Source organism: Psammomys obesus, unplaced genomic scaffold, assembly GCF_907164565.1.
Source record: "Psammomys obesus unplaced genomic scaffold, mPsaObe1.curated_primary_1811, whole genome shotgun sequence".
NCBI classification, from domain to species: Eukaryota; Metazoa; Chordata; class Mammalia; order Rodentia; family Muridae; genus Psammomys; species Psammomys obesus.
Genome location: NW_026596125.1, coordinates 5,406,537 through 5,418,080, shown reverse-complemented (window position 1 = coordinate 5,418,080; position 11,544 = coordinate 5,406,537). Strand labels below are relative to the sequence as shown.

Genomic DNA, 11,544 nt, shown 5'->3' with positions numbered 1-11,544 from the left:
GATCACTTCCGGATGACCTGGAAGGTGTTCTGGGAACGTACTTTTAAATCCCTCCCCGCTCCCCTTCCCCCCTCCCGCCCCATCCGTTTTCATTGGCTCCCATGGTGAGTTATGTCTCTTTGCCGGGAGATTCTGGCCTACTGTGGACCGGTCCTGGGGCCGGGTCGGGTGGGGATACTCCCAGGGCTTTTTTTAAAGGGTGTCAGCACCAGCACTGTTCTGGCCCCAGCTGGGAGTCCCTGACTCACGCCAGCTGCGCGAGCGGTGGATGTGAGTCGTCTACCCCAGTCTTGCCCACTCCCAGCTGTGAGGGCTGCTACACCCTACACCTGCTGCGGCTGCCCCCACCTCCCTGCAGCTGCGGGGCTCAGAACACAGCCTCCAGGCTGAGACGGGGCCAGGTGCACGGCGTGCCCACGGTTTTCCCTGAAGCCTCACCCCCCAGGTTCTTCTCCGCGAATGCGCAATGAGGCTAGAGAAAGACGACGTGAGGCCGCCTGTGCGCGTGCCCTTCAGACTCCACTTCTCTAGGGGAGATGAAGACTCTCCTACAGATGTAGTCCCTTTTCCTAGCCCGTGTTATTTTAGAGAAGGCTTCTTGGAAGTGGAAGCAGAGGCTGATTCTGGGCTGGATCTTCTGGGCCTCCTCCCTCCAAGATTGTTTCCCTTAGGTCCAAAGGCCATCGCCACCCCTGGCCCCCACAATAGTCCCAGCCTTTCCCTGACTTCCCTCAATACTGTTAACACGGAAAGGCTGGTGTGTGTGATGCTCAGATTAAATCCCTGCAGTTTAGTTGGGGTTTCTGAGACCTCTGACAAGGAGGATCTGTTACCCTCAAAGCTCATCTCTGTGGACCAAATGGCCTAGGGGCGGCCGTCAATTTTGGATTTCTTATGACATCTCTCCTTAAAACAGACGGGTCAGGATCCAGGTACTTCAATGGACCCCCAGGGCATCTTGAAGGCATTTCCCAAGCGAAAGAAAATTCATGCAGATCCAGCGCCAAAAGCACTTGCAAAGATTCCCAAAAGGGAGGCTGGAGAAGCTGGAGGTGAGCCCCCACCCCCCCACCTCAGAACTCATGCACCTGAACTCTCAGCCTTCCTGTTGTTTTTCATCCAGAAAAATAGAAGTGGCCCTACCTGTGCAGGGGTCAAAATCTCCTTTTTACCCACCTTGTGTTAGCTTTGATTTCTGTCCTCTTCTTTTGTTTAGGGTCTCGTTGTAACCTTGACCTTGCCGTATTGTTGAGAATGACCTTTAGCTCCTGATCCTCCCGAATGCTGGGTTTATAGGTGTGCAGCACCATGCAGCTGGCGCTTCATCTTTAGATTTTGTTTGTTTTTCAATACAGGGTTTCTCAGTGTAGTCCTGGCTACCCTGGAACTCACTCTGTAGACCAGTCAGGCTTCAAACTGAGAAACTCATCTGGGCGTGGTGGCACTCGACTTTAATCCCAGCACTCAGGGAGGCAGAGGCAGGTGCATTTCTGTGAGTTCGAGGCCAGCCTGGTCTACAAAGCGAATCCAGGACAGCCAGGGCTACACCGAGAAACACTGTCTCAGAAAAACGAAACAAAAAACTGAGAAATCCTGTCTTGAAAACAACAACAACAAAAGAAAGTTTGCTACATGTTTGTAGTAGAATCCCTTGAAAGCATTTTGCTCTCTGGGTGGCAGGAAAATGATTACTTTGAAGGGAGGTGACTTCAGACGATTCATTCAGACTTTATCTGAAAGTTTCTCAGCTCAGTGACAGACAGCCTGTAATCCCAGTACTTGGAGGTAGAGACAGGAGAATCAGAAGCTCAAGGTGTTATTCTCTGTTTTGTAGTGTGCTTGAGACAAGCCTGGGCTACATGAGACCCTGTCTCAAACAATAGTAACAGCAATAATAAATTATTTTAGTAATAGCGCTTGGACGTCCTCTCCACAGAATGGCTGAGCTCCCTGAGGGCCCACATCATGCCCACTGGCATCGGACGAGCCCGAGCTGAACTCTTTGAGAAGCAGATTGTCCAGCATGGGGGCCAGATCTGCCCTGCCCAGGCCCCAGGAGTCACTCACATTGTGGTGGATGAAGACATGGACTGGCAGCGGGCTCTCCGGCTCCTCAGACTGCCCCAGCTACCCGCTGGTGCTCAGCTGGTGAAGTCAGCCTGGCTGAGCTTGTGCCTGCAGGAGAGAAGGCTGATAGACACAGATGGATTCTGCCTCTCCATCCCCAAGAGGTAGGCCGCTCCTAGCCTTTCACAAGGGTTTGTTAAGAACATTTGAGTTTCCATTTGAGTTAGTAAAAAACAACTACTTTTTAAATTGGACATACGTGGAAACCAAGGTTTCTGTGTAAAGAAAGACAGGGAAAGAAGGTGAGGCTTCTGATATCCTAACTGCCTGTGACCTCCCCGTGCCCACTAGGTCCTTGGACCAACCACAGCCTGGTAAGGCAGGCCAACATGCTTCTGCTCCAGGCACCCAGGGGGTTCTACCCCAGACAGCCCTCTCCGTGTCCCCTCCTCACACCGGAGCTGCATCTCCTCCCCCAAAGGCAGAGAAGCCACCAAGAACCCAAGCCCAGGTGAGGATCCTCCCAGCTCAGGGCCCTGATCACAGAAGTGGAAGGGCCTGGAGGCTAACCAGAACGTTCTAGGTCTCTCTTGATTATGCAGCTGCCCAGCTCTTCCCACCATCACTCCGGCATCCACCAAGCCATGTCTGCCATACACCCCTGGGAAGCCCAGGCAGGGCTGGCTCTATTGGAAGCCCTGGGGAGCATGGCCTTACACTGAAGAAGACACAAGCACAAGCCCAGGGTGGTGGTTGCAGCTTCTTCCTTGAGTCAGCGGGAGGTGCCTACCCACCAAACAACCCTCATTTTTGAGGAGCACACAGATTTATTGTTTCTTCTATTTACAGCTCAGCTCAGATGGTAAAACCAGTGATGGGGAAGGGCCCCAGGTTAGCCCAGCAGATCTGGAGGCCTTGATCAGTGGGCACTACCCAACCCCCCCTGAGGAAGATGGTGGGCCCAACCCAGCCCCAAGAACCCTGGATAAGTGGGTCTGTGCACAGCCCTCAAGCCAGAAGGCAACCAATTACAACCTGCACATCACAGAGAAGCTAGAAGTGCTGGCAAAAGCCTACAACGTCCAAGGAGACAAGTGGAGGGCCCTGGGCTATGCCAAGGCCATCAATGCCCTCAAGAGCTTCCACAAGCCTGTCAGCTCCTACCAGGTACTTGGCAGTTGGGGAAGAGGTCTCCTCTTTCCTAACTAGTGCTTAATGGCAGCACTCACCACGGGCAGCAAATTTAGTGGTTAAGATTTCATAATGGCAGGGATCTACACACAGAGATACATTGATAAAAGAAAAAAAAAAAAAAAAAGCAATAGTGGAAACAGACCAACAAAATTGTTAGGACTGGGAAATGGTACTTAGGGGTTCATTACACTGTTCCCTCTACTTCTGAGTATTTTTATGTGCTAAGTTTAAAGCCAGGGATGGTGTCTGTGTGTTAGACTCTTGAGCCCATTAATTGGGAACTCTAGATAAGTTACTTACTCTGTCAGTTTTCCAATCACTTGAAGGGAATTAATAACAGGCTATTCACAGTGTTTCTGTAAGGTCAGAAGATGGTCCCAGTAGCACAGAATGGCATACGCTGAGTCCCCAGTCACTGTGCTACAGTGAACCCCGAGTTAGTGAAGTGAGCCCCTAGTCAGTCAGTGGGTGCAGTGAGCCCCAGTCAGTCAGTGCGGTGCAGTGAGCCCCAGTCAGTGTTGGTGCATAGTTGTGATGATGGTGGTGGCAGTTGTGATGGTGATGAGCTGTCATTTTCTCTATCTCATTTTGTAATTATGATTTTGTCATGTTTTTGTCTTCTATTTCTTTTGGAGACAGTCTCTCTAGTAGCCCTGCCTGAACTCACAGAGATCTGCCTGTGCCTCTGCCTCCAGGAGTTCTGGGAGTTAAGGCATGTACTACCATGCTTGGCCACTTTCTCTCCTTTCTCTTGCTGGTGTCTGGGCACCAAAGGACAGGTTCCCTATGGTTGCTGGTCTGGCAGATAAGCCCCTCCTCTGGCTCTCCCCTTCTAGCTTCTCACTCGTCCTCCTCTGTGCCACTTCCTAGGAGGCCTGCAGCATCCCAGGAGTCGGCAAGCGGATGGCTGAGAAGATCATGGAGATCCTGGAGAGCGGGCATCTGCGGAAGCTGGACCACATCAGTGACAGCGTGCCTGTCTTGGAGCTCTTTTCCAACATCTGGGGAGCTGGGACTAAGACTGCCCAGATGTGGTACCATCAGGTCATACCCAGCCACTTCAGTGTTGCTCTGCGGCGGGGTCTCTGCCACACATCCCTTCCTGTCCACCTCAGGAATCTGCGTCCTGTGTTTTCCCAATCCAACTCCAGGGACTCCTGAGTTCACCTTGGTCCTCTCCTGTCCCCAGAACAGTTGTGTGGCTTAGTGCCTTTGACATGTGAACAGACATTACTCTGCCCTGCAGACCAGCAAGGGATTTTCTGGTTTTAGTTTGTTCTTGTTTTTTTGGCTCACTATGTAGACCAGGCTGGCCTTGAACTCATAGAGATCCACCTGACTCCAGTAAGGGACTTTCTAAGGAGCTCAGGCTTTGAGTTCCATGTCTAGAACAATGGCTCCCAAACTTGGCCATGCTAAGAATGATCTTTGGAGTTTGAGGGAGTGAAGCCCAGACCCATTTTAGACCAAGGAATGAGGGACCAGCACCCCCAGTTATGGCCTGCCCCACTGAGTAGTGGCTGGACTTGATTGGTCCTGCTGTATGTCTTCCATGGCAGCTGCTGTGACAGGTGTCTACCTGTGTCTTCTGGTCCCTACACTTCATTAGTCCTAGGTCCTCACAGCCTCCTCTCTGGCTGCTTTTTTCCAGGGCTTTCGAAACCTAGAAGATATCCGAAGCCTGGGCTCCCTGACTGCTCAGCAGGCCATTGGCTTGAAGCACTATGATGACTTCCTGGACCGCATGCCCAGGGAGGAGGCTGCAGAAATTGAGCGGACGGTAAGCACAGCTCCCTGAACACCAAGGACATCAGGTTGGGGGCAGGCACTGCCAGGCCAGCCCTGTGAGGGATGGTGTCAGGTTCAGAGAGGATGAGCACTGCGCATCTATAGCCTAGAGTGGAGGCAGGCACAGTCTCAAGGCCTGAATTTGTGCTTCACAGGTAGAGCATTACTGAGCATGCCCAAGACCCATACCTCTCCCCCACACCTGTACCACAGAAAGAAAAAGAAAATTCTAGTTGGCCAGTAAATATGGTTTGGCCAAGTTAAAGGTTCAGTTCAGGGCTGGGGACTAAGTTTCTAAGTTTATGAACAGTGTTGAGTCAAGGGAGAAAGGGTGTTCTAGGATATCTGTGTTGTTTGTTCAGCTGGCATAGGAGTCAGGCTGGTGAGCGGGCCACACTCATTCACTTTGGCCCAGCGTCTTGATGAGTGATAGCCGAGCCAGCCTGAACCAGCCTGCGGCCCTGCAGAGGAGCTGTGGGACCGGTGTGGGATGGATGGACAGGCCCTGCTGTGTACCCGTCGCCAAGCTGCGGTGCTCATGCTGACACGTCACTCAGCTTCGGTGTCCAGGCACGCAGAATGCCTGGATGGCCACCAGCCCCTAGCCCACTGGAAGAGCTCAGCTTCCCACTGCAGCCTGCCCTCTTGAGGGCTCCTGCTATAGAGATTCTGATGGAGTGCCCATCTAGGCCACCTCTTCCCATTCTCCTGGGAGGTCCAAGAAGGGACAGAAGGGATATTCAGAACTGCTTGTCAGAAGGCTTGAGGTATCTAGGGCCTCTGAAGCCTCAGTGCAATGGGGCGGGCTACATCTGCATGCAAAAGGCCTCCCAGAAAGGTCTGCGTCTGGTCCTCAGTCAGGTGACTCAGATCCTTCTGCTAACGGGCCAGCATCCACCCCCCTCCCCCAGAAGGCCACAGGCAGCCGCTGTCCTCCCCTTCCCACAGGTGCAGTGATGTTCCGTGCTTCAGTTTCTCCTCACCGCCCCCGCTCACTGCCATCAGCTCCAAATTCACAGGCAGCTTGAGCTGCAGGGCCATGGCCTTTGGTACTAATGGAGCTTCGCAGGCCCGGCTACTGGGTGTGGGTCGTGGCCAGACCCTAGGAGTGTCCCTTTGCTCTTACACGGAGCCCTCCTGCTGAGGCAGAGGCAGTTTCTTCGGGCCTCTTCAGGCTTGTCCCTCCAGCACCCCAGGCGCCCCTCAGCTTGCCCTGAGGTGTGGGGATAGGGCTGGGGCAAAGGCTCTGTGTGTACGGGAGAGGCCCACCGCCTGTCCTCCCTGCTCTTCCCCAGGTCCGGGTATCAGCCCAGGCCTTCAGCCCCGGGCTGCTGTGTGTGGCATGTGGCTCTTACCGACGGGGGAAGGTGACCTGCGGAGACGTAGACGTGCTCATCACTCACCCAGACGGCCGATCCCACCAGGGCATCTTCAGCCGCCTCCTTGACAGCCTTCGGCAGCAAGGTACCCACCTGCCTGCCTCGGGTGAGCAGGCTAGCAGGGGCCAGCCAGCTCCCAGTTCTCAGTTTGAGACATGCTATGGGGGAGGGTCTTTGCAAGAATCCTACCTCTCCTGGGGCAAAGGACACTGCAGAACAGGCACCCAGCCTCCCTGCGGATGGAGGGTCTCACCTGGGGCTGGGTCCACGCTCCGTAGACGAGGACTTGGGCCCAGAGGGGCAGGGGCGCTCAGCTCAACACCGCTATGAGGAAGCCGGGAATAAAGAACGTTAGGCAACCTGAGAGGGTAAGATGGACAGGGCTGGCTCCTGGCCCTACTAGGACGTCTCTTGCATCGGGCCAGGGTTCCTCACGGATGACTTGGTGAGCCAGGAGGAGAACGGCCAGCAGCAGAAGTACCTGGGTGTGTGCCGGCTCCCAGGGGCTGGGCGGCGGCACCGGCGGCTGGACATCATCACTGTGCCCTACAGTGAGTTTGCCTGCGCCCTGCTCTACTTCACCGGCTCTGCCCACTTCAACCGCTCCATGCGAGCTCTGGCCAAGACCAAGGGCATGAGCCTGTCAGAGCATGCCCTCAGCGAAGCTGTGTTCCGGAACAACCAAGGTGTCAAGGTGGGGCCTGGACGCGTGCTGCCCACCCCCACAGAGAAGGACGTGTTCAGGCTCCTAGGCCTGCCCTACCGAGAGCCGGCCGAGCGGGACTGGTGATCTAGGGCTTGGGAAAGGGACGCCATGTGCCCCTGTCACCAGCTGTCCTTAGACAGCCAGGCTGGGAGCCTGATTCTGAGAACCTGCGAGCCTTCTCCTGGCCAGGATTAGGCCGCTGCCCCTCTACTTCCGCACTGCTCCTGGTAACAGTTTTTCATGAAGCCTCATCTGGGATCCTGCTTGTTTCAAACTGGTTTCCTGTGCTGATGACCCAGGCTTCCCTTTTCCACCCAAGACTGAACTAGATGCTGCGTGTCCAGAGAGGCTGTGGGCACGGGGAGGGGCATGGGGAGGGGGAGCTGCTGTGAGTGCAGCATCTTCCTAGACCCCTCAGGGTGGGAGGAAGCCATGGGGAGTCCCTCACCCACTCACTTCCTGTGCCACTGGAGCTGCCTGCTGGGGGTGGCCTGCCCAGACTCTGGTTTTGGCTTTTGAGGGCCATGGGGCCCAATAAAGTGCTCTTGACATTCAGCCTGCCTGGTGTCCGCAAGCTGCCACAGCCCTACCTGGTGTCCCCCACCCCAGCAGGACACCAGAAACCCACACTGGCTAGTCAGGCCTGCCTGAGTCACATCCTGAACCCAAAATGGGGTCTTGGGTGGAGAATCGGAGAGAGAGAATTGGAGTCGGACGCAAGGGGCCCCTCTCTGTCCTCCCTTCAGCAGCTCCTGTGGCCCTGTGACGGGACTGTTGTGGGACGTGAGCAGAGGCGGCAGTGTGTGTAGGAAACGGTAAAAAAAACAGACTGCACAGCACAGACAGCAATGGGAGCTTGGGAGTTACCTGGATGAGGAGGGGGAAAGGATGGTAGGAAGATGGCCGATCTGAGAGGCGGCACCAGACCTCAGGGCCAGTGTGAGCCAGCTGAGGAGAGGGTGCCGAGGCCGGGGATCTGGCTCGTGTTTGATGGAGCAGATGGGAGTGAGTCCGCAGGTACACAGCAGCTTCTGAGCCTGGGCATTGCACTACAGCGGGCAGGGTGGGGATCTGGAAGGTCTAAAAATGATGGGCCCAAAGTCAGAAGGCTTCCTGGAGAGACCGCAGGACGCTATTGGGAAATTTTGAGGTGGAACATGAGGGAAGCTTAAATCCAGAAGCTCTAACTTTATAGTCTGTGGAGTATGAAGGTTGTGTGTGCATGTGTGTGTGTTTCTATAGGTGTGTGCGTGTGTGTGTTTCTATAGGTGTGTGCGTGTGCAGATGTGTGTTTGTAGAACCCCAGAGTTGGCTTTTGCCTCCTTGGTCTCAATCCTGGCCTCTGTCTGGGCAGTGACACACATACCTTCAGTTGCAGATACTCAGAAGGCAGGAAAATCATAAGTTCTAGGCTAGCCTGGGCTATGTAGGAAGTTCAAGGCATCTCAAAGAGAATAAAACAGTCCTGGACGCTAACCTCTTGAGATCAGGCCTCCAGCTCAAGCCCAGTCCCCCGACACCAAAGCTGGGGCCTGGTCTGCATGGGTCCCACTGGGGAGAGAGGTGAGAGCCACTGTACAGCCCTCACCAAACTGGCAAGCAGCCACGTCCAAGGACCTAAAGCCTCTGTGAAGTGCCATTCTTTCCAGAGACTTCCTGTTCTGCACAGAGTGGCCCTGTTTTGTTTTGTTTTTATTTTTCTGTGTAGCCCTGGCTGTCCTGGAACTGGTGCTGTAGACCAGGCTGGCCTCGAACTCGGAGATCTGTCTGCCTCTGCCTCCTGAGTGCTGGGATTAAAGGTGTGCGCCACCACTGCCCAGCTTAGCTTCGTGTTCTTTTAAGCCTCCAGTCTTCCGTTTTCTCCTGCAACATCAGTGTGCCAATACTGTATGTGTCTTGGTCTCTCACTGTCCTGCCTCAAGTCAGGAGACCTGTGACTTGTCCCTGTGGGAGAAGGAGGCCCAGCCCCCTTCTGGGTTGCTGTGGGCCTCTCGTCGTTTCAGCCACCCTCTGACATCTTATGCCCATGACACAAGTCCTCGTAGGGTGGCATGATCTATCCCTGCTAGACAGAAACCCTGTGTTTACCCAGGGCCTGGGCTGACAGTGTGGGTGATAGCCATAACCAGGCTGTGAACCAAGCTTGTATCCGGAGCTCTGGCTGCTGAGGTAGACAGGTGCAGGCACATGCCAGGCATCACATGCCAGGCATCCGTGGCCCACACCTGGAGGGGGCATGGTAGGGTGGGCAGGCTTCTCCAGAATCATGGGGTTCTTGCCCGTTTGGTAGGAGCGGGACTCTTCTTGCCAGGACAAAGGGGATACAACTTGAAAACTGGCCTTGCATCCCCCCTTCCCCACCACGGGAGGGACACATTCCTGCTTTCCGAGAGGGAGCAGGGGAGGAAGTCACAGCTGCCTGAGCTTAGAGTGGGCGCCAGTGTGGCCCTGTGTCCACTCTGCCCTCCTGTCAGAACTGGCCAGCCGGTTTCCTGGAAGTCATGAGCAGCCCTGCTTCCAGCTTCTGGAACTGGAGAACTCTCCTACCTAAGGCCCCAAAGAAAAGCCAGTCTGAGACTTTGAACCAGGTCTCATCGGCCTTAGTCTGTGATCTCAGCCCCGCTCCCCTGTGGCAGAGCAACTCTGAAGAAGGCCCTGGGCTGCGAGACAAGGAGATGCCCAGGGGTTGAAGGGCTGCTGGAAGGACTCTGAGAAAGCTGCCAGAAGATGCCCTGAATCCATGAACTATCCCTGTCGAGTGGAGCCTCCGTGTAGAGTCTGCCTGACTCAGGCCTCGCCCTGGGTGAACAAGCCTGTAGCCGCAGACAGTGCCCTTACTCGCCTGCTCCAGAAGCCTCAGCTCAGCCACCATTGCATGTGTGCTGGTGTTTGGCGTGGCTGCCTTTTTGTGTGCCTACCACTCATCTCTGGGCCCTGGGCCTGTGGCTGCATGTTTCCATTTTATGGATGAGTCCAGTGGCTCTAGCTAGCCTCTGGGTACAGGCCCCAAGTCACCAAGGGCTCAGGCAGGTGTGTGGGCCGGAAGGGGACCCTGGTGGTGCTGGTCAGGGGCTAGGAAGGCGGGAGAGTCCTGGCTGGACTAGGAGCTCTGGGTCCTTGTGTCCATGGAGAGGCCGCAGGGCGGACCGCTTGCGTCAGCCTTGAGCGGCCATCAATAGCACGCGGTTAATTAATTTGATGGGAACAGCAGGGACCGCCGTTTGCATTTAGTGAAGTTCCAGGAACTTCCAACCCCATCTTCATAATTGGCCTCATAAATTGTAAGAAAGAGAGAGATCAGCAAAGCGGGAGGGAGGAGGGGCCGCCCGTCCGTCCTTATTTAATTTTATTGCTGAAATTCATCTTTTTAGCCTCCTCCGCCTGAATCGGCTCTCCCTGCCGGATTTGCCTAATCATGATAAATTAATATTCATTTTCCCACCTCTTACCCAGCTCCCGCACTTGGATGGAGTTGGGAGGGTCTCTTTCCAGTCCCTCTGCCTTAGTGGGAGATGACCCCCAAAGCAGAGCTTGTATGCTCAAACTGAAATTGGCCCTCCCTTAGGGAGAGCAGGAGGGGGCCTGGGAGAAAGATGGGGTTGTGTTCCTTTGGGAGGGGCCTCCCAAGATCGACAGGCACCCAGAGGGCTCAGGAAGCTGACATTAAGACAGGTGACCATCTTGAGCCGGATTAGAAGGACAAGGAGAACCCGAGAAGGCTGAGCCACACAGGGGTGGACAGAGGAGGCTGGGGAGGAGAGGCAGGAAGCTGGATGGAACTGAGAGGTGAGGCTGAAACAAGGAGTTGGCCCCCCACTTGAGCTTTGTCCCACTCCACTCCCTCAACTAGGTACAAGCCACCTTGCCAGGATGGACCCAAGGTGCCCTGAGGGTTCCTGTGGGCATCGCTGATGTTTGACCACTCTCAGGACAACTGGCACGATGGCTGTATTCCAAGCACTGGCCCCTGTGCTGAGCTGTGCTGTGAGCTGAGCTGAGCTGAGCTGAGCTGAGCTGTGCTCTGAGCTGTGCTGTGCTGTGCTGTGCTGTGCTGTGCTGAGCTGTGCTGTGAGCTGAGCTGAGCTGTGCTCTGAGCTGTGCTGTGCTGAGCTGTGCTGTGCTGAGCTGAGCTGAGCTGAGCTGAGCTGTGCTGTGCTGTGCTGTGCTGTGCTGTGAGCTGAGCTGAGCTGAGCTGTGCTGTGCTGTGCTGTGCTGTGAGCTGAGCTGAGCTGTGCTGTGCTGTGCTGTGAGCTGAGCTGAGCTGTGCTGTGCTGAGCTGTGCTGTGCTGTGCTGAGCTGTGCTGTGCTGTGCTGTGAGCTGAGCTGAGCTGTGCTGCGCTGCGCTGTGCTGTGCTGTGCTGTGCTGTGAGCTGAGCTGAGCTGTGCTGCGCTGCGCTGTGCTGTGCTGTG

At 55.2% G+C, this 11,544-nt stretch overlaps 1 protein-coding gene across 2 annotated transcripts; it reads left to right on the top strand.

The window, feature by feature from the left end:
- Nucleotides 1–62: 62 nt before the first annotated feature.
- Poll (DNA polymerase lambda) lies at nucleotides 63–7,689 on the top strand. Of its 2 annotated transcripts, none has more exons than XM_055591692.1 (9): nucleotides 63–104; nucleotides 917–1,052; nucleotides 1,937–2,231; nucleotides 2,419–2,578; nucleotides 2,917–3,234; nucleotides 4,132–4,305; nucleotides 4,913–5,041; nucleotides 6,345–6,513; nucleotides 6,854–7,689. In XM_055591692.1, the coding sequence occupies exons 1-9, from the start codon at nucleotides 102–104 to the stop codon at nucleotides 7,216–7,218; spliced, it is 1,749 nt and encodes a 582-aa protein (XP_055447667.1). In that variant the 5' UTR covers nucleotides 63–101; the 3' UTR covers nucleotides 7,219–7,689. The 2 variants fall into 2 exon arrangements, with proteins under 2 accessions (XP_055447667.1, XP_055447668.1); XM_055591693.1 differs by lacking the exon at nucleotides 63–104 and adding an exon at nucleotides 155–270.
- The last annotated feature ends 3,855 nt before the right edge of the window (nucleotides 7,690–11,544 follow it).

Excerpts from the sequence above, each read along its gene's own strand:
- Poll (XM_055591692.1), top strand. Across the intron at positions 2,232-2,418 it reads TGCCTCTCCATCCCCAAGAG|GTCCTTGGACCAACCACAGC; the intron begins GTAGGCCGCTCC and ends CGTGCCCACTAG. Across the intron at positions 4,306-4,912 it reads CCCAGATGTGGTACCATCAG|GGCTTTCGAAACCTAGAAGA; the intron begins GTCATACCCAGC and ends GCTTTTTTCCAG.